This window comes from Somniosus microcephalus, chromosome 12 (genome assembly GCF_052327205.1).
Source record: "Somniosus microcephalus isolate GS21.2 chromosome 12, FLI_Smic_1.0, whole genome shotgun sequence".
NCBI lineage: Eukaryota > Metazoa > Chordata > Chondrichthyes > Squaliformes > Somniosidae > Somniosus > Somniosus microcephalus.
The window spans coordinates 6,828,756-6,850,922 of NC_140998.1; the positions used below are offsets into that span (position 1 = coordinate 6,828,756).

Sequence of the window (22,167 nt, forward strand, 5' to 3'; positions counted from 1 at the left end):
GAACAGGACGCCAAGGTTTCACAAGGCTGAGTCCAGCCTGAGTGAGTGGCTGGGTAGGGGGAGGAAGTCATTGGCAAGAGGCTAAAATACAATGGCTTCAGTCTTTCTGGTGTTCAGCTGGAGGAAGTTGTGCCTCATCCATAACTTGATGTCCGACACGACACGGTGATGAAGTCAAGAGAAGTTGCAGCGAGGTAGAGCTGGATGTCATCAGCGTGCATATGGAAACTGACTCGGTGCCTGTGGATTATGTTTCTGAGGGGCATTGTGTAGAGGAGTAAACCAAGGATCGATCCTTGGGGGATTCGAGAGGTGACAGTGCAAGGGCAGGAAGAGATGCCATTGCTGGAGATGTGCTGGCTGTGTCCAGATAGGTATGATTGGAACCATGCATGGCAGTCACACAGAGCTGTAGGAGAGGTAATGGTGAAGGATGGCATGGTACACCATATCAGATGCTGCAGAGACGTTGAGGAAGGCTTGGAGGGATAAAGCACCACGGCAATCGCAGCAAATGTTGTTTGTGGCTTAACCCATGGCGTTCTCAGCTCTGTGACCAGGAGCTGAACTGAAAAATTTCAACGTGGAATTTTGGGAGATGGGAACAGAACCGGAAGGCAATAACAACCTCAAGGATTTTTAAAGAGGAAAGGGAGTTTAGAGATGAGGGAGCAATTGGAAAGGATAGATGGCTTGAAGGTGGGTTATTTGAGTGGGGCGTTATGTCATTGTTGAAAGAAAGAGGAACCGTGCCTCAGGAAAAGGTGCCATTTATAATGTCCGTTAGCATAGACAGCAAGAAGGAGTGTTGGTCAGGAGTTGAGTGGGGAGGATACCAAGTGGGCAAGAGGTGGGTCTCCTGAATGGGAGGAGTGAGGAAAGAGCATAGGGTAGAAACTGCAGTGTAACTGGATCAGGGCTACGATGGGCGGAGGTCTGGAGGGGAGGTTGGGAGCAGGGTTTCAGCTTTGACTCAGTGGGTAGCACTCGGACCTCTGAGTCAGAAGGATGTGGACTAGTCCCACTCCAGGGATCTGAGCACATAATCCAGGCTGACACTCCATTGCCGTACTGGAGGAGTGTTGCTCTGTCTGAGGTACCGTCTTTCGGATGAGATGTTAAAAGAAGGCCTTGTCTTCCCTCTCTGGTGGGTGTAACAGATCCTACGGCACTATTAGAAGAAGAGCAGGGGAGTGCTCCCCGGTGTCCTGGCTAATATTTATCCCTCCGCCAACATTGCTAAAAAAGATTATCTGGTCAATATCTCATTGCTATTTGTGAGATCTTGCTGTGAACAAATTGGCTGCCGCGTTTCCTACATTATAACAGTGACTACATTTCAAAAGTACTTAATTAGCTGTAAAGCATTTGGAACGTCTTGAAAGGCTCTGGTATTGGAGGGGTTGGGGAACGTGGTTTTCAGGAGGCAGTTAGTCATGGAGAATTGGGTTCTCCTTGCACTCTGGGATGATCTTGGTGTAGTAGGTGATTTTTAGCTAGAGACCTAGACCTGGTAATACTTGGCTGCCAAATTTGATAATGGGTGACTGGACCATCTGTGCACCCGATATGTTGAAGTTTGCAGCCCCTCTGCCTTAAGGAAAGAAAGATGGGGACTGTACCGGGAGGATAGCCGGGACATGCTAACAATGGAGCATTTCAGTAGCAACATTTCTGTTGTACTTTTAATTCCAGTTTACTCAAAGACATGTGAATGAAGAAATGCTCCCTAGTTCTGCTGTTTATGCAGAAAATCTGCTGTTTATTGTGTGACAACAAAGGTTATATTTGGATAGTGGCAGAGTATTATCAAAGGTTTCATGGTTCTCCTGCAGATAGTGGGACATAACATTAAGTACACACAGCAAGCTGCTTTTGACAGAGCTCTGTTCTTTCTGTCCTCTCCTTCCCCTCTGCCCCCGGAACATCCCAACTCTTGCTCAGGTACGGTTCCATGAGCGCTCTCTCCAATACCTCCAAGTTGCCATTCTTCACGTGTCAGCTTAAGGAATGAGTATTTGCAACCTATTCTGCTGGAGTTAAACCTGACCCCACCTTCACCCAATATCTCTTCACGTGCACTTTCCACCAGGAGTCATTGGCTAGCAATTGGGAGTAAGAACCCTACTTTTATTTTCCTTCCCTAAGCCGGGAGCACTGATGCCTTGTACTGTAATTCAACAAATACCGTGGATTAACCCTGGGATCCTCGACTCTATATGGCTTCATGCCACACAGGCAGTGCCGTTATCCACTGCGCCATTGAGGAACTCTGGATGTTCACATTTAAATGTACTTAATTCTTCACGTTTCCTGTGCTTTCAGATTCCAATGCCATGTGTGCCTACATTTCAGCTGTCCACGCTCGTCCCTGACCGCCTGGAAGCCATACAGAGATACACCAGGGAATTGCAGTATCCTTCAGATCAACAGGAAGGCTAGAATGCACTAGTGGGTTCTCGGTCTGCAGGCAGTCTATCAGCAATGGGATAATGCAAGATGCCAGGAGTAAACAGAATGTAATTCCTTTTTCTTTGCAAAGCATTGCCTGGTCTCTGCTCCGCATGTCCCTGAAACAGCATGCCTGAGATGGGGGCTGTCATGTTATTCTTAAAGAAGTTTCACTCGCAGCCCCACCGAAAGGGGTGTATAAAAGGAGCAGGCTGTTGCATGTTGATCATTTGTATTATTACATAGTGAAGCAAAAATGTGAGCCGCCCATCTCGATATGGCGAATAACTGATGCAGTTTCTTTTATTTTTCCTGCTTCTGCAGCAGTGACAATATTTTCTTTTGTATAGTTTTTAACGCATCAAAAAGTTTCATTGCGCTTCACACAATGAATGTGACTGTTGTGATGTAGGCAAACATGGCAGCCATTCAGCACACCGCGGCATCCCATAAACAGCAGCGAGATGAATAGGCAGTGTTACGAATTCAGATCGGTTGCAGGTATCTGCTGAGGCACAATGGTGTCAGTCTCTCCCTTGAGCGGTCTGATTGCCTGCTGCTCGACAAAAGTTGACTCTCACTGCCCTCTCTCACTGGTGGTTGGACCCAGAACTGTAACCAAGAAACTCCGTTGTGATCTGGACAGGATCTCTGTCTTAAACGCGTGAACTCCTTTAATCTCTCTCTAGCTGGACTGAGTTAAACACTAGGCAAGGCGACGTTTGGCTTTATTTGTAAGCTGCTTTATTTTGCAGTAGGCAAAACATACAGAACGCTGAGTATGACGAGAGACACTTGGTATAATCAATATAGCTTCAGTTCACGTACTATTACAAAAATAAAGAGTTCAAAGGGCCCTTAATTTAATGTAAAAGCCTCACTTCCCTGACCAACAGAGATCAAAAAATGATGTCAACTGCAATGGGCAAAGGAAGGGAAATTGAAGTCATCTTTTCCCCATCTTCCCCCCCCCCCCCCCCCCCCCCCAACAGTGTTTTTTAAATTTGTTTATGGGATGTGGGCGTCGCTGGCAAGGCCAGCATTTATTGCCCATCCCTAATTGCCCTCGAGAAGGTGGTGGTGAGCCGCCTTCTTGAACAGCTGCAGTCCGTGTGGTGAAGGTACTCCCACAGTGTTGTTAGGGAGGGAGTTCCAGGATTTTGACCCAGCGATGATGAAGGATCGGCGATATATTTCCAAGTCAAGATGGTGTGTGACTTGGAGGGGAACTTGGAGGTGATGGTGTTCCCATGCGCCTGCTGCCCTTGTCCTTCAGGTGGAAGAGGTCACGGATTTGGGAGGTGCTGCCGAAGAAGCCTTGGCGAGTTGCTGCAGTGCATCTTGTAGATGGGACACACTGCAGTCACGGTGCGCCGGTGGTGGAGGGAGTGAATGTTTAAGGTGGTGGATGGGGTGCCAATCAAGCGGGCTGCTTTGTCCTGGATGGTGTTGAGCTTCTTGAGTGTTGTTGGAGCTGCACTCATCCAGACAAGTGGAGAGCATTCCATCACACTCCTTACTTGTGCCTTGTAGATGGTGGAAAGGCTTTGGGAGTCGGGCTGAGACACTCGCCGCAGAATACCCAGCCTCTGACCTGCTCTTGTTGTCACAGTATTTATGTGGCTGGTCCAGTTAAGTTTTTGGTCAATGGTGACCCCCAGGATGTTGACGGTGGGGGATTCGTCGATGGTAATGCCGTTGAATGTCAAGGTACTGTGGTTAGACTCTTGCTTGTTGGAGATAGTCATTGCCTGGCACTTGTGTGTCATAGAGTCATAACGGCACGGAAGGAGTCCATTCGGCTCATCGAGTCCGTGCCGGCTCTCTGTAGAGCAATCCAGTCAGTCCCATTCCCCCGCTCTATCCCCGTAGGCCTGAAAGTTTATTTCCCTCAAGTGCCTATCCAGTCTCCCCTTGAAAACATCGAGTGTCTCCGCTTCCACCACTTCCGTCGGCAGCGAGTTCCAGGTCCTCACCACTCGCTGTGTAAAAAAGTTTTTCCTCACATCCCCCCTGTATCTCTTGCCCAAAACCTTAAATCTGTGTCCCCTAGTCCTTGTACCATCAACTAGTGGGAACAGCCTTTCCCCGTCTAGCCTATCCAAACCCGTCATAATCTTGTACACCTCTATCAAATCACCCCTCAACCTCCTTTGCTCTAATGAAAACAAATCCAGCTTCTCCAACCTGTCCTTGTAGCTAAGATCCCCCATCCCCGGAACCATTCTGGTAAATCTCCTCTGCACCCTCTCAAGGGCCTTCACATCCTTCCTAAAGTGTGGTGACCAGAACTGGACTGTGGTGCGAATGTTACTTGCCACTTATCAGCTCAAGCCTGAATGTCATCCATGTCTGCTGCATGTGGGCATGGACTGCTTCATTGTTTGTAGTGAGATGTACCCAGGTCGCAGTCAAGTAATTTCTGTTTTTTTTTACCTTCTACGCCACCTGTGGGTAAAGCTCAATTGCTTCAGAGGTTGAATGATCAGACGTGCTGCAAATGACTCCCCCCTTTGCTGCTGTGGCCAGTTAGAAGAATTAGGCCACTTCCTGGCAGATTCCACCCATCGGTAAGGGCTGCCTGATTCCCTGATGGACCTGCACACTGTGATTCCCTCAGCGACTGAATGGTTAGAACACTTAGGCTAACACACTTGACTTGACATTCTGTGGAAATGCAATCGCAATTAACAACAACTTCTGTTTGAATGGTGAGGCCAGCTGCTTAGTGCACAGTGCAGTCACTTCAGGACACAGCAGTTACTCCCCATCTCCGCTACTTGGGGGCGGGTTAGGTGAGCTTTGAAGACTCTGTCGGAGTGCATGCATTTTTTCCGTCCTTCAGCCAAGAGGCGGGATATCGAGTTACTGCCGAATCTTCATAATCACATCTCTCCCAGAAGTCTGCAGAGGCCCATACTCTGCAGGGGCTCTTGTGTCTACTGCACTTGAGTGTCTGTGATTTTTACCAGAAGGATTCTTTCCCATGCATGTTGAATTAAATTACTTAACCATCCAATCCAGGTACAATCACACTGGGACACAGTTTTTTGAGATTAAGAAGAATCGACCTCTAACTGGGTAAGTAGCACTGATCTGTTAGCGTGTGATTGAGGTACAGCCCCATAGTCAATACTGTGCTGTTGGCATGTTGCAGGAAGCCTGTTCAAAGTACAAAACCGCACATGCCACCCTTATAATTAACCCATGGTAGCCAGCCATAATTTTCTGCTCCACTGAAAGTTGAATTCACTCGCAGCAGTATAAAATATCATTCAGCATGCAATAGTCAATAGGCTTGTAAACATAGAGTCATAGAGTTATACAGCACGGATAGAGGCCCTTCGGCCCATCGTGTCCGCGCCGGCCATCAAGCCCTGTCTGATCTAATCCCATATTCCAGCATTTGGTCCGTAGCCTTGTATGCTATGGCATTTCAAGTGCTCATCCAAATGCTTCTTAAATGTTGTGAGGGTTCCTGCCTCCACAACCCTTTCAGGCAGTGAGTTCCAGACTCCAACCACCCTCTGGGTGAAAAAGTTCTTTCTCAAATCCCCTCTAAAGCCCTTTACCTTGAATCTATGCCCCCTAGTTATTGACCCCTCTACTAAGGGAAAAAGCTCCTCAGCATCCATCCTATCTATGCCCCTCATAATTTTGTACACCTCAATCATGTCCCCCCTCAGCCTCCTCTGCTCCAAGGAAAACAAACCCAATCTGCCCAGTCTCTCTTCATAGCTGAAGCGCTCCAGCCCCGGTAACATCCTGGTGAACCTCCTCTGCACCCTCTCCAACGCGATCACATCCTTCCTGTAGTGTGGCGACCAGAACTGCACACAGTATTCCAGCTGTGGCCTAACCAGTGTTTTATACAGTTCCATCATAACCTCCTTGCTCTTATATTCAATGCCTCGGCTAATGAAGGCAAGTATCCCATATGCCTTTTTTACCACCTTATCCACCTGTTCCGCCGCCTTCAGGGATCTGTGTACTTGCACACCCAGATCCCTCTGACCCTCCGTCTTGCCTAGGGTCTTTCCATTCATTGTGTATTCCCTTGCCTTGTTAGTCCCCCCCAAAGTGCATCACCTCGCACTTTTCCGGGTTAAATTCCATTTGCCACTGTTCCGCCCATCTGACCAACCCATCTATATCGTCCTGCAGACTGAGGCTACCCTCCTCGCTATTTACCACCCTACCAATTTTTGTATCATCCGCGAACTTACTGATCATACCTTTTACATTCATATCCAAGTCATTAATGTAGACCACAAACAGCAAGGGACCCAGCACCGATCCCTGTGGTACCCCACTGGCCACAGGCTTCCAGTCACAAAAACAACCTTCGACCATCACCCTCTGCCTTCTGCCACTAAGCCAGTTTTGTATCCAATGTGCCAAGGCACCCTGGATTCCATGGGCTCTTACCTTCTTGACCAGTCTCCTGTGCGGGACTTTATCGAAGGCCTTACTGAAATCCATATATACCACATCCACTGCGTTACCCTCATCCACACACCTAGTCACCCCCTCAAAAAATTCAATCAAATTAGTCAGACATGATCTTCCCTTGACAAAGCCATGTTGACTATCCCTGATTAATCCTTGCCTCTCCAAGTGGAGACAAATTTTGTCCCTCAGAATTTTTTCCAATAATTTTCCTACCACTGATGTTAGGCTCACTGGCCTGTAGTTCCCCGGTTTTTCCCTACTTCCCTTCTTGAATAATGGTACTACATTAGCGGTTCTCCAGTCCTCTGGCACATCCCCTGTGGCCAGAGAGGTCCTGAATATATGCGTTCGAGCCCCCGCAATCTCTTCCTTTGCCTCAGTGTTTCTCAGTGTTACAACTGAGAGACTTATACTGAGGGTGGGGTAGAACAGAGAGTGAGTGTTATAACAGAGACGCATATAATGGGATTGGAGTGTGTAACAGAGAAAGTTAAAACGTAGGAATTGCAAAATGAAAAATGACCACAGTCCATCTCGGTGATAACAGAGAGCCTTTTAATGGGGCTGGGAGGCAAGAGCGATTGTTTTAACTGAGCATTATAATGGGGACAGGACTGGACAGACTAGATGCAGGAAGGATGTTCCCGATGGTCGGAGAGTCCAGAACCAGGGGTCACAGTCTATGGATAAGGGGTAAGCCATTTAGGACAGAGATGAGGAGGAATTTCTTCACCCAGAGAGTGGTGAACCTGTGGAATTCTCTACCACAGAAGGCAGTTGAGGCCAATTCATTAAATATATTCAAGAAAGAGTTGGATATATTTCTTAAGGCTAAAGGGATCAAGGGATATGGGGAGAAAGCAGGGACAGGGTACTGAGTTTGGATGATCAGCCATGATCTCATTAAATGGCGGAGCAGGCTCGAGGGGCCGATTGGCCTCCTCCTATCTTCTATGTTTCTATGTTATAACTGAAAACCTATGGGACTTCAACAGCAACAACAATGGATTTATATAGCGCCTTTAACGTAGTAAAACGTTAAACTTTAGAAAATGCCACAAATGGCCCAAAATATGATTTTATAACTTGTCTCCTGCCCCCTTTGGTCCCCTGTGCTGCTCGCTATTCTCAATAAGAGGGAAGAAACGGATACAGTCGCCCAGTAGTTCTGGTCCTGGAGTAGCAACCGAGAGGTCATGAGTTCAAAACCCGCCACAGGAAATTGTGAAATTCAGTTTAATGAGTGGGAATTTGTGGGCTGGTACCAGGAAAATGACCATGAAATCTGTTGGATTGTTGTAAAAATCCAAGTGACTCACTAATGGCAGGGAAGAGAAGGGAAGGGTTAAATATAATTTTAGTCCCACGCTGCATGGGTGACTCAATTCCTCGGGCAGCTAAATGCAATCCACATCCCAAGAACAATTTTTTTTAAATGAGACGGCCTATTCCCAGTCCTCTGACAGGAATGGTGAATATCTTGGACAGGTCTCCACTGATCGGGCCTCAGAAATTTCTAAGAAGTACCGACATCGAACCTTACTTTAGGGCAGCCGATCCCAGCTCCTGCGTGCCTGTTAATTGAGAAATGTAATACAAGAGACTTGAGCACATAATCTAGGCTGACACTCCAGTGCAGTGCTGAGGGAGCGCCGCACTGTCGGCGGGGCAGTACTGAGGGAGCGCTGCACTGTCGGAGGAGCAGTACTGAGGGAGCACCGCACTGTCGGAGGGTCAGTACTGAGGGAGTGCTGCACTGTCGGAGGAGCAGTACTGAGGGAGCGCCGCACTGTCGGAGGGGCAGTACTGAGGGAGTGCTGCACTGTCGGCGGGGCAGTACTGAGGGAGCGCTGCACTGTCGGAGGAGCAGTACTGAGGGAGCACCGCACTGTCGGAGGGTCAGTACTGAGGGAGTGCTGCACTGTCGGAGGAGCAGTACTGAGGGAGCGCCGCACTGTCGGAGGGGCAGTACTGAGGGAGCACCGCACTGTCGGAGGGTCAGTACTGAGGGAGCGCTGCACTGTCGGAGGGGCAGTACTGAGGGAGTGCCGCACTGTCGGAGGAGCAGTACTGAGGGAGTGCTGCACTGTCGGAGGAGCAGTACTGAGGGAGCGCCGCACTGTCGGAGGGGCAGTACTGAGGGAGTGCTGCACTGTCGGAGGGGCAGTACTGAGGGAGCGCCGCACTGTCGGAGGAGCAGTACTGAGGGAGCACCGCACTGTCGGAGGGTCAGTACTGAGGGAGCGCTGCACTGTCGGAGGGGCAGTACTGAGGGAGTGCCGCACTGTCGGAGGAGCAGTACTGAGCGCCGCACTGTCGGAGGGGCAGTACTGAAGGAATGCTGCACTGTCGGAGGGGCAGGACTGAGGGAGCGCTGCACTGTCGGAGGGGCAGTACTGAGGGAGCGCCGCACTGTCGGAGGGTCACTACTGAGGGAGCGCTGCACTGTCGGAGGGACAGTACTGAGGGAGCGCTGCACTGTCGGAGGGGCAGTACTGAGGGAGCGCCGCACTGTCGGAGGGGCAGTACTGAGGGAGCGCCGCACTGTCGGAGGGTCACTACTGAGGGAGCACCGCACTGTCGGAGGGACAGTACTGAGGGAGCGCTGCACTGTCGGAGGGACAGTACTGAGGGAATGCTGCACTGTCGGAGGGGCAGTAGTCAGGGAGCGCCGCATTATCGGAGATGCCAACTTTCAGATGTGGCATTAAACCAATGCCCTCAAAGGTGGACTTAAAAGAGCCCACGGCACTATTTGAAGAAGAGTAGGGGCATTCTCCCAGTTTCATGGCCAACATTTATCCCTCAACCATCATCTAAAAGATGATCTAGTCATTATTCTATTGCTGCTTGAGGGAGCTTGCTGTGCGCAAATTGGCTGCCGCGTTTCCCACATTACAACAGTGACTACACTTCAAAAAGTACTTCATTGGCTGTGAAGCGCTTTGGGATGTCCAGAGGTCATGAAAGGCGCTATAGAAATGCAAGTTCACTTTTTTCTTTACTGAAGGAGTGCTACATTGTCCTTCACATGAGACATTAAACCAGGGTCACGTCTGACGGTTAAGATGAACATTGCCCATTGTAAAGGACAGCAAATCGAGGACACGATAAATCAAGGAGTCTCTTCTTCTTAGGCAGTCCCTCGGAGCCAAGGATGACTTGCTTCCACATTAAGAATGAGTTCTCAGGTGACTGATGAGTCCAGTGCGGGACCGACAGTCTCTGTCAGGTTAGGTTAGTCGACAACAAGCTTTGGTTTTCAAGTCTTACGTTTACTGTGAGAGGAAGGGAAGACTGAGGGAAGTAAGGAGTTGCACAGATTTGAGGCCCTTGAAAAGAATGAGTTAAGAGTGGAGACAGGGTAAAGGATTAGAAATTGGATGAAGTGCTGAAGACTGCAAGGTTGGCCTCCTGTCGGTGACCAAAGCGCACCAGCTACTCCTCGAGCTCAGAAATGTTCACTTCTTCCTGCACGTGTGGTCACCCCGGGGAAACATTGGCACCCAGGGACTCCTTTATTTCACAGGTACTGCACATTGCTGGCATCAGCTGTCCCCTATACTAAACTAAAAACTATTTTCTCTTAAAATTTTAAGAAATACAAACACAGCAACTTGGTGATTTTAACCCCATAAATATAATTCCAGGCCAGGCTGAACTGCTGAGGCTAAACTCCACACTCTGGCCTTTTATACTCAACTGGTCTCTCACTGCGCAAGACTAACCTCCCTTCACCCCACCATTGGTGGCTGTGCCTTCAGCCTCCAAACCCCAGTGCACTGGAATTCCCTCCCTACACCCCTTCACTGCTCTACCTCCCGCACCTCCTTAAAACCCACCTCTGACCAAGCTTTTGGATTGAATTCTTGCTCAAGACTTAACTGATCAGATTATGTTACGCTAAACTATGGTGTAATTAAATACTTGCACAGCGGGTCTTTTTCTTTTCTGAACATGTGCGGGCACTCTCTGGCCTGATTAATCTCTCTCTCTGACGACTACTGACAGACTCTCTGATTTGAAAAAGACAAGCTGATAAATACCTTCAAAAAAAAAGTGACTGGAACCCAGTGAATTTAAATAACTATTTATTTGCTAAATTCAAAAATAGCTGCCAGTCAAAAACAAATGTGAACACATTGCACAAGACCTCAATATTTGAATTCAATGGTTGGCGTCCCCTTGGATACCAGTCTGCACAATTGTATCAAGTTAAGCTTGTACAATTTCTGTAAGTGAAATTAGTTTTAACTCCTTATGTACCAAGAAAGAAACCGATACTAATCCAAATCTTCGATAAATCAGTGACACCAGAATTGCTGATGCTTCTGTACATGCACGTGCTTAATGCAGAGGGTTTTTTTTTTTTTTTTACAAAGATCCACTTTCCAACTAGCCAATGTCGTAATTGGGAACGCTGCAACATGGCTTGATGGGACCTGTGATTCTAATGTGGCCCAATTCACTCGTGTCTCTTAAATCCATTCCCTTGCCTTCTTTTGGTAGAAGGAGAGGGAGTCGCACTGAATCGCATTGCCATCTGAGTTTCAAGAAAGTAAGGCCAGAGGCACATGGGGCAGCAAATCGAGAAAAAGAAATCACAGATAAAGTGAAGTCAGGCCACAAATGGGGTCATTTTACAAAAAAAAAACACTGGCTCAAGATAACTTAAAACATTACATTGATTTCCAAACCATTTTGTTTCTTGTTTCTTGTTTTACAGCCTGATGGATCTCGCACGAGAAATGATTCGAGAATCTCTGCCAATAAAATGCTTGGAAGCTGTGATCTTAGGGATGTATCCTTTTCCGTTATAGAGAAACCGGAAAAATAAAGCTAAAGAAAATTGCAACTTGCTGCCCACACCAGCTCCCCCAGGCAGGACCCTGAATGTCGTAGTGCAGACAAATACCGCAGGGAGAAGGTGGAGAGGGGTGCCCAGCCACCCAGTCTTAGCCGCTGACTATACAAACACTGCTCGGTTTCTGGGCCCTCGGGTGAGCTGCGGCATGTGGTAGTTACTTTAGTTTTTGACTTGCATCCAGGGTTGCCCACTCTGACTGCACGTATTCCTGGAGATTTCATTACGTGACCTTTTGCCTCCACCTGCTCCAATTCTCCCGCCATTGGTCATCCAAGAAGTCCATCCCCACGGAGCTCCGCCTTCCCACTCTTTATTACCAGATTGGATGATTCGTGACTGTCAATCAAACAGCCTTTGTTTCCCAACTCCAATATTTTTATAACTAATAATTGAAAGTATTCACAGAAAGTTTGTTTAAATAAATGCCCCTATGATTTTTCTCCTGGGTTGCTCGCAGCAGTATCCTGGAGATTAATCCTCAGTTAATCCTCAATTCCTGAACAATCTGGGAGGGGTAGGAACCCTACTTGTGTGTGAAACCCCTACCTGTGGCTCATTTGGCTGTTGGCCTGCCCTTGACTCACTGTTCCTGTGCTGCTAGTGTGTGTGTATGGTTTATTTGAATAAGTACTTGACCTCCTCTTCAGCTATCTCCATTCCTCTCCTGCTGCTGCAGACCATTGTCTGCGATAGATTTCAGTGGGTGCCGGGCAACTTCTTACCCAGCCGCCACCTCGTATGACCCTCGATGGCAAGTGTTTGATAGTGGAGGGTATCCTAGCCGAGCCCGGACCTGTCCTCACCCGATGTCCACACTCAGAGTTATAACGGCACAGAAAGAGGCCATTTGGCCCATCAAGTCCGTGCCGGCTCTCTGTAGAGCAATCCAGTCAGTCCCATTCCCCCGCTCTATCCCCGTAGCCCTGCAAGTTTATTTCCCTCAAGTGCCTATCCAGTCTCCCCTTGAAAACATTGAGTGTCTCCGCTTCCACCACTTCCGTCGGCAGCGAGTTCCAGGTCCTCACCACTCGCTGCGTAAAAAAGTTGTTCCTCACGTTCCCCCCTGTATCTCTTGCCCAAAACCATAAATCTGTGTCCCCTGGTCCTTGTACCATCAACTAGTGAGAACAGCCTTTCCCCGTCTAGCCTATCCAAACTCGTCATAATCTTGTACACCTCTATCAAATCACCCCGCAACCTCCTTTGCTCTAATGAAAACAAATCCAGCTTCTCCAACCTGTCCTTGTAGCTAAGATCCCCCATCCCCGGAACCATTCTGGTAAATCTCCTCTGCACCCTCTCAAGGGCCTTCACATCCTTCCTAAAGTGTGGTGACCAGAACTGGACGCAATACTCCAGTTGTGGCCTAACCAGAGCTTTATAAATGTTCAGCATATCTTCTCTACTTTTGTACTGAAAAGAGGTAGACTATCCTTTATCCGAAAACCTCGGGACCAGCCGTGTTTCGGTTTTCGGAGAATTTCGGATTTCGGAAGGTGGGTCCGGGGGGGTTGGCGGGGGGTCGTGCGCACGATCCCCCGCCGACCCCCCCCCCCCCACCGGCCCCGACCCCCGCCGACCCTCCCGCCGACCCCGACCCCCGCCGACTTACGGCCGGGGTCGGCGGGGGTCCGCGGGGGGGCCGGCGGGGGTCGGGGCCGGCAGGGGTCCGCGGGGGGGTGTGCGCACGACTTACGCTGATGCTCAGCGTAAGTCGGCGGGGGTCGGGATCGGCGGGGGTCGGGGCCGGCGGGGGGGTCGGGGCCGGCAGGGGTCCGCGGGGGTCGGGGTCAGCGGGGGTCGGGGCCGGCGGGGGTCCGCAGGGGGTCGTGCACACGACTTACGCTGACCCTCTGCTCGGCGTAGGTCGTGCACACGACTTACGCTGAACGAAAAAACCTTCGGTTTTTAGAGGGTTTCGGTTTTCGGAAGTTCGGATAAAGGGTAGTCTACCTGTACCTCTATTTATGAAGCCCAAGATCCCATATGCTTTGGCCATTCTCTCAATATGTCCTGCCACCTTCAGGGGCCTATGCACATTAACTCCCAGGTCCCTCTGTCCCTGCACACTCTTTAAAACTGTGCCATTAAATGTATATTGCCTCTCCCTGTTCCTTCTGCCAAAATCCATCACCACACACTTCTCTGTATTAAATTCCATCTGCCCATTCTGCTAGCCTTTCTATGTCCTGTTGCAGTCGATTGGTATCATCATCACTGTTTGCCACACACCCAAGTTTGCTGTCATCGGCAAATTGAGAAATTCTACTCTGTATTCCAATATCCAGGTCATTTATATATATCAAAAAAGGCAGTGGCCCCAACACTGACCCTTGCGGAACACCACTGTCTACCTTCCTCCAGTCTGAAAAATAGCCATTTACCACAACTTGCTGTTTTCTGTACTTAAGCCAATTCCTTATCCAAGCTGCCACTGACCCACCTATTCCATGAGCCTCAATTTTGTTAACCAGCCTTCTATGTGGTACTTTGTCAAACGCCTTCCGAAAATCCATGTAGACAACATCCATTGCACCTCATGCACTTAGTGGGACTCACTAGCTAGCTGTCAGGAACCCTGGCCCATTTCCTCCCCCATGTCCCGGGGGTCACTGAGGCAAGTGTGACCGCCCCCCACCATCCCCCCCCCCCCCCCCATCTCCTGCAACAGCTGAGATCCGCTAACTCCGCGCAGAGTGGGAATCAAACCTGGGCTTTTCTCATCTGAATGGCGTCACTTGAGACAGTACAACTTAAACCCCATCAACACCACGTGGCCATAATCCTTCAATCCGTGCGTATCACACGGCCCTCAGACGGATGATGAACAGTAAATCTGGTGATTAACTTAAATCCGTGCAGGTTATCCTGTTCAAGGTTAATCCCTCTTAAGATTTCAGATTGCCACCTGGGATGGCAGGAATGACGTATGAGGAGAGATTGGGTCGATTGGGCTTGTACTCGCTGGAGTTTAGAAGAATGAGAGGAGATCTCATTGAAACTTATAAAATTCTAACAGGACTGGACAGACTAGATGCAGGAAGGATGTTCCCGATGGTCGGGGAGTCCAGAACCAGGGGTCACAGTCTAAGGATAAGGGGTAAGCTATTTAGGACTGAGATGAGGAGGAATTTCTTCACCCAGAGAGTGGTGAACCTGTGGAATTCTCTACCACAGAAGGCAGTAGAGGCCAATCCTTTAAATATATTCAAGAAGGCGTTGGCTATATTTCTTAAGGCTAAAGGGATATGGGGAGAAGGCAGGGACAGGGTACTGAATTTGGATGATCAGCCATGATCACATTGAATGGTGGAGCAGGCTCGAGGGGCCGAATGGCCTACTCCTGCTCCTACTATGTTTTTTCTTCCCCTCTTACCCATCCCAATGTCTGCTTGACTCAGTTGGTAACATTAGGAGGTCATGGGTTCAAACCCCTCTCAAGACTTGAGCACATAATCTAGGCTGACACTCCAGTGCAGTACTGAGGGAGCGCTGCACTGTCGGAGATGCTGTTTTTCGGATGAGGCGGTAAACCAAGGTCCAGTCTGCCCTCTAAGGTGGACGTAAAAGATCCCATGGCACTATTCGAAGAAGAGCAGGGGAGTTCTCCCCGGTGTCCTGGCCAACATTTATCCCTCAACCAACATCTAAAAGATGATCTGGTCATTTATCTCATTGCTGTTTGTGGGAGCTTGCTGTGCGCAAATTGGCTGCCACGTTTCCTACATTACAACAGTGACTACACTCCAAAAGTCCTTCATTGGCTGTGAAGTGCTTTGGGAAACCTGAGGTGGTGAAAGCTGTTCTAGAAATGCAAGTTCTCTCTTCCTTTACTGAGGGTGTGCTGCATTGTCCTTCAGATAAAACGTTAAATCAAGGTCATGTCTGACTGTTCAGATGGACATTCGATCCCATGGCACTATTTAAAGAAGTGCTCGGAGTTCCCCAGTACCTTGGCCAGCATTCTCACTGCCACCAAAAACAGATTAACGCTAATTCGTCTCGCTGTTGTCTCTGGGATCCTGATTCACAAAGTATTTTAGAATCGTTTTGTCCGCGCTGGTAGCCGATCTCCCCCCGGCCAAGCAGTGATGTCCCGTTCCTGGCAGCACCTTCAGCAGCCAGGTGCTTCCTGGTGCAAAGAGTAGAAATATCTGAGGGTGCATCATCTCGGATATTCCTCATACACCTCCTGATGGTTGGTTCAAGCATGGTGTTCACTTGCTCTTGAGTCAGATTAGCAGTGGTGGAGCTGGGGATTGAGCAGAGCCTCTTTGTAACCAGCATGCAAGATGAAATGAGAGAAAAATGCAGTTTCCTTTCCCCACCCTCCCCCGTCTCTGGGTGAGGAAAGAGAACCATCAGAGTTTCGGTACAGAAGGAGGCCATTCAGCTCATCCAGCCTGTGGCAGTACTGCCTCCCCCACTGAAAATGGCCACTCTAATCCCATTTCCTTGCCCGTTTACATGTTCTCTGCTCATCCATTCACAGTGCTGTCTGCACACAGAGAATCATGGGTCTTGATGGCATTGCCCTATGGCTCAGTGTCCTGAAACTGCAATGCACTGCACCAGACAGGTCTAGAAACCGCTTCAGGCCCTATTGTGTGTTTTTCCTTCATGTGTGTGGTCAGTTACCTCACCAACAGTATGCCTGGAGTAGAGAGATTTCCCATCAGCTTCAAAACTCAATTCTCAGGGAATTATTTCCGCCACATAGTGCTCGGAATCCACTATGCTGGACGGTTTGGAACGCTGGGCATGAGTAGGCGCGAGGACCTGATGTTCAAACCCCCAGTGTGCAGGACTTTAATCGACCTCATCTTAGAGTTCGAGGGCTCTTACAAAAAGTGCTGGCACACACTGAAGAAAGTCAAGATTGGACAGTACGTGTCCCACGACCCCCACAGTGTGGAGCAGATCGAGTGGAAGTACTCAGTCTTGGACATAGAGAAGTTGAGCCGGGAGGAGCTGCGGAAGGAGCTGGAGAGGCACACCCGGGACATGCGGCTAAAAGTAAGGGAATGGCCGAGAATCCCTGCAAGGTGCTGTCCACTCTGGTTTTGTGATGTGAAAGGTTACTGGGCAGTGGTGCTTTCTCTAACCTGTCCTGGAATTCTGGTTATGCCATGGCTTAGAAGCAGAGTAAAGATACCTCCTCATCAGGGTATTAGAGAGCAGCGTCGTAGGGGAGAAGGAGTAGATCCCCAGCCTGCACGTGGTCGGGGAGTAGTGCATGACTCTGGAGAAGCTGATTAATGGGAAAGAATAAGGGCTGGACAACTACAAAACACTTTGGCCTAGAAATTCGGTGGCGCCCTGTTTGGGGCGCCAGTCTTGCCAGGGCGCCGGAAGTACCGCCCCGGAGGGAGTCGCGAGCGCCCGCCGGAAATTCAGTTTGAGCGCCCCAAACGGAAGCGCGGCACTACTCGAGGCGCCCCGCATCCGTCTTGGGGCGCTGCAACTGAAGTTCACAGCACAACGTGCCGCAGCGCCACACGCTGCGGCACGGCGCGCTGCGGTACTGCAGGCCTTCCTCCCCTTCTTAAAGGGGAGGGGCCTGCTGCAGCGCGATCGAGGATTGCGAGTGCCGGCAAAAGAGCCCGGCACTGAGGAGAAGTGCCGGGCTCTTGGGAGACAGCCGGCACAACGTGGGGGGGGGGTGGTGGGCTCAGGAGGCCGGGGATGGCTGCGCGAAGAGGTGCTGGCAGGCGGCCGGCAAAAAAAATGTCTGCCCCGCACCTCAGCGCCTCTACCACTGCAGGTAGGCCCCCCTGAACCGGTCGCAAATTGCGACCGGCGTTACAGCAGGGGGCGCTACCAAATTTCGCGATCAGGGCGGTAGCGGGGCGCTGCGCACACCGATGACGTCATCGGTGGCGGCGCAGCACTAACGGTTAGCGCCCCTCTAAATTTCGCGGGAGGCGTGGCCAGTGGCGCTAAACCCACTGAGTGCCCTCATTGGGCACTAACTGGTGGCACAGCCCACCGAATTTCGAGGCCTTTATAGCTGTTTATTGGTTTGGTTTCATAGTTGAAGACATTTGCCCCTTCAGGGCATGCTTGGTGGATTGGGAAGAAGACTGGGATCAGATAGTGTCCCCTAATTGCCTCACTTATGCCAAGATAGCTCATTTGAGGAGAGAGGTAAACCTGAGAGAAGAGGAGGTGCCCATACCTCCTGTAAGCCAAAATGAGCAGTTATTCGTGTGCAAGCAGCGGGCGGGCGGGTGGGAGGGGAAATAAAATGATCACCATGTGATTACTCCCCGACTTTACAATCGTGTGAAGTTCCTTCCTCAGGCTGGAAAATCAATGAGCCAATTCCTTTGTGCAAACACGTGTCTTGTTTTTCTCCCCCCAACTGCTGCAGGTTGTGAAGGGAGCAGCCATCCCATCATCCCCTACCCGCGAGAGGAAGAAGGACACGTCATCACCCCACCGCAGTCAGTCAAGCCCACATCGCAGGAATGGCCGCAGTGAGAGACGGTAGGAGCCCTCAGTATGCGAGCTGCAGGGGAACGGGCCTGTCCAATTAATCCCCGAATTAAATGCAATCTCCAATAACCTCACAATCTGTATTATTAAAAGCTATGCCCTCAGGAAATTTGATGACGTGTCCCTGTACTCCTAATCAAACACATGCTGTGCCCTAATCTCCTGGGTCACTCTCACTGAGCAAAGAACCTTTTGTTTCCATGACAATTCTTCTCTCGATTTGTAAAAATGTGCTGACTGCACTCTCAGGTGCATGGCCCTCCGTGCCAGAGTGTAGGAGAAATCCACTCAGGCACTCATTACCCAGGGGTAACTAACTCTCGAGTACAGTCATCAAATGCCTATCATTGCTTTCAATTAATCTTTCACCGTCCTCTGCTGTGCTCAAAACAAGCACCAGTTGTTTAACCTGTTACCAATCATTTCAATTCTTTATTTCTCCCTCTCTCCCCGTTCCTTCCTTTCTCTACCTCCTCCTTTCCCTCTCCTTCTCTCCCCCTCTCTTCCTTTCTCTCTCCCTCTCCATGATTCCTCTTTCAATTCTCATTCTGTGCTGAGTGCTGACATTGATGCAGCACCTTTCACAACCTCAGACCTCCCAAAGCGCTTCAGCCAATGAAGTCTTTTTTGAGGTGCAGTCACTGTTGTAATGTAGGGAAGCGCGGCAGCCACTTTACGCACAGCAAGCTCCCACAGACAGCAATGAGATAAATCACGAAACTATCTGTTTTGGGTGTTGGTTGAGGCATAACTATTGACCAGGGCACCAGGAGAACTCCCCTGCTATTTGACTAGTGCTATCGGATTTTTTTACATCCACCTGAGAGGGCAGATGGGGCCTCAGTTTAATCTCGTCTAAAAGATGACACCTCCAACAAAGCAGCACTCTCTCACTGGAGTGTCGGCTTAGATTATGTGCTTAAGTGTCTGGAGTGGGGCTTGAATCCACGACCTTCTGACTCAGAGATGCGAGCGCTGGCAACCAATCTCAGTCATGCAGCAGGAGGGGTGTTAAGTTGGCCTCTGTGCACTGTACTAGATGAAGTCGGCCTAGATGTCATCCCATTTGATCTCATCCATCCTAAATACCACTCCTGCCGTCTCCCATTTGCAGCATCTAGTTATTACCAGTGCCCTGGCCTCAACCATCTTCCTATTTAGAATTACATAGGATCTACAGCACAGAAACAGGCCATTCGACCTAACTTCAAAATCATGAGAGGTCTAGACAGAGTAGATAATAGATAGAGAGAAACTGTTCCCATTGGCGAAAGGGTCGAGAACCGGAGGACACAGATTTAAGGTGATTGGCAGAAGAACCAAAGGCGACATGAGGAAAAAAAATTTACGCAGCGAGTGGTTAGGATCTGGAATGCACTGCCTGAAAGGGTGGTGGAGGCAGATTCAATCGTGGCTTTCAAAAGGGAATTGGATAAGTACCTGAGTGGAAAAAAATTTGCAGGGCTGTGGGGAAAGGGCGGGGGAGTGGGACTAGCTGAAGTGCTCTTGCAGAGAGCTGGCACGGGCTCGACGGGCCGAACGGCCTCCTTCTGTGCTGTAACCATTCTCTGAAACATTCTATGATTCTATGAACTGGTCTATGCCTGGGTTAATTCTCCACACAAGCCTCCTCCCATTCTAATTACCTCTTCCTATCTGCCTCCATATCCCTCTATTTCCTTCTCTCATGTCTACATCAAGTTTCCCTTAATTGTATTAATGCTTTCTGTTTCAACCACTCCATGTGGCAGGTAGCAAGTACATCACACCTGGTGGACAGGACCAGTTTCTGCAGTTGCTCCTTCTCGGCCTCCACGAGGTTCCCTGCTGACTGTCAGTCACACACTCCTCTTCCTGCTCCTGTATCTCTCTCTCTCTGGTGTAACTTCTGGAGTAAACGATCCAGATATTTCTCCCCCTCTCTTGTGTTGGAGCGGCTATCCCATGATCCAGCTTAACAACTGAGCCGCAGGGACTCGAGACATAGACATTTTCCACAGGTGCGCTCATCTGGGACAGTCCCACATTCTGTTGCCATTATCTACTTTGAAGTTTATTTATTGTGTAGCAGTTACTTATTTATCTATTTCCAGTACTAACTGATTCACCTTTAATACTAAATGATGATTAACAGATGGATTTAATTTAGTTTCTATTAGTTACCGCTATTGCTCAGTTTAGTTTATTTAGTCTATTACATCTATTGGTGACAACAGTATTAATTCATTTACTTATTTATAACTGATAGGTTTTTGTCATTGCCTCTATATATTCCTATTTTTCCTACGTTAAGTAGCCCCTTAATCTACTACATAGTTAAATATTTAAGTTTGAGTAAATAATTGAAGACTGTGGCTTCTTTTGGATGGCTTCGTTGGGTCACCATATTTCTGGCCGTGTCGGAGCACAGCCAGCACATTGCTCTTAAAAATTCTCAATCACACTTGCTTTCTCCATTGTGTGAAGCATTTGAAAAGCTCCACTAACTCATCCGATGTGAGCTTTGAAGTCTGACATCCAGTCTCGATCACCTTACACCAGATTGCCTAAATAGGTAAGTCCATAACCTGCAGTCATTCACCTTCCAGGTGTATTTCTTCGTCAGAGTAAACATTAACTTTCTTAACCTGGGTTTTTCACCATTGATCTATAACCCACCATTCGTTTTTATGGGATGTGGGCGATGCTGGCAAAGCCAGCAAATTATTGCCCATCCCTAATTGCCCTTGAGAAGGTGGTGAGCCGCTTTGAAGCGCTGCAGTCCGTGTGGTGAAGGTACTCCCACAGTGCTGTTGGGTAGGGAGTTCCAGGATTTTGACCCAGTGACGATGAAGGATCGGCGATATACTCTTAAGTCAGGATGGTGTGTGACTTGGAGGGGAACTTGGAGGTGGTGGTGTTCCCATGCATCTGCTGCCCTTGTCCTTCTAGGTGGAAGAGGTCGCGGGTTTGGGAGGTGCTGCCGAAGAAGCCTTGGCGAGTTGCTGCAGTGCATCTTGTAGATGGTACACACTGCAGCCACGGTACGCTGGTGGTGGAGGGAGTGAGTGTTTAAGGTGGTGGATGGGGTGCCAATCAAGCGGGCTGCTTTGTCCTGGATGGTGACGAGCTTCTTGAGTGTTGTTGGAGCTGCACTCATCCAGGCAAGTGGAGAGTATTCCATCACACTCCTTACTTGTGCCTTGTAGATGGTAGAAAGGCTTTGGGGAGTCAGGAGGTGAGACACTCGCTGCAGAATACCTAGCCTCTGACCTGCTCTTGTTGCCACAGTACTTATCTGGCTGTGTCTGCAAGATCAATTGTCTTTCTTTCATATTTTTATTAATAGGCAGATGTCGTCTGCGAAGTCTATATCCCCAAGCTCTCCACTGGTCCACACAGTGCCTGGTTTGAAGCCAGGTGAATGTCTCATCACAGAATCAATCACACTGCCAAACGTATAGGTGACAAGACACAGTCAATAGTAGTTGTGTGGAGCAACTCAGATAGCTCACTGTCATTCTTTGCTCAGCTCAGTGATGTTATGAAGAATAAAGATCCGCTCAATGCAAGATTTGTTCCAGTGAAAGCTAGCTTGTTCTGAGTCTGGCGTCAATGACCGCCTCGGATTCAGCTTATGATAATGGTTCAGAAGACTTTGCCAGGGACAGTGTATAATGTAACACTACGCCAGTTGTTATAATCACTTCCGACCTACTTCTTGGGAAGCTTCACTGTGATTCCTTAGTCCAATCTTTTGGTGTTGCTTCCCCCGCCCCCCAACACTAAATTAAATAAATGTAGATGGCAGTCAGATTTTCATCTCCACTTTCTTTGAGTAATCCTGAACAAACATGATCCTCTCCAGGTGACTTGTCGTTCTTCAAGTTCTCAGCTCATGCATTGTAATTCTACACAAT

The 22,167-nt window shown here is 49.1% G+C and overlaps 1 protein-coding gene across 5 annotated transcripts in view; it reads left to right on the forward strand.

Moving 5' to 3' along the window:
- Positions 1–22,167, forward strand: part of vash1 (vasohibin 1) — a 59,811-nt gene that overhangs the window by 14,561 nt on the left and 23,083 nt on the right. For all 5 annotated transcript variants that reach the window (XR_015080162.1, XR_015080164.1, XR_015080163.1 and 2 more), the window contains exons 2-6: positions 2,326–2,414; positions 5,476–5,532; positions 11,630–11,704; positions 16,405–16,786; positions 18,144–18,259. Coding sequence is in view for 2 of the 5 variants with exons in the window: in XM_086002545.1 (XP_085858671.1) it covers positions 2,326–2,414; positions 5,476–5,532; positions 11,630–11,704; positions 16,405–16,786; positions 18,144–18,259 (719 nt within the window). In the remaining 3 variants the exon portion in view is untranslated. The remainder of the gene's footprint in view (positions 1–2,325; positions 2,415–5,475; positions 5,533–11,629; positions 11,705–16,404; positions 16,787–18,143; positions 18,260–22,167) is intronic.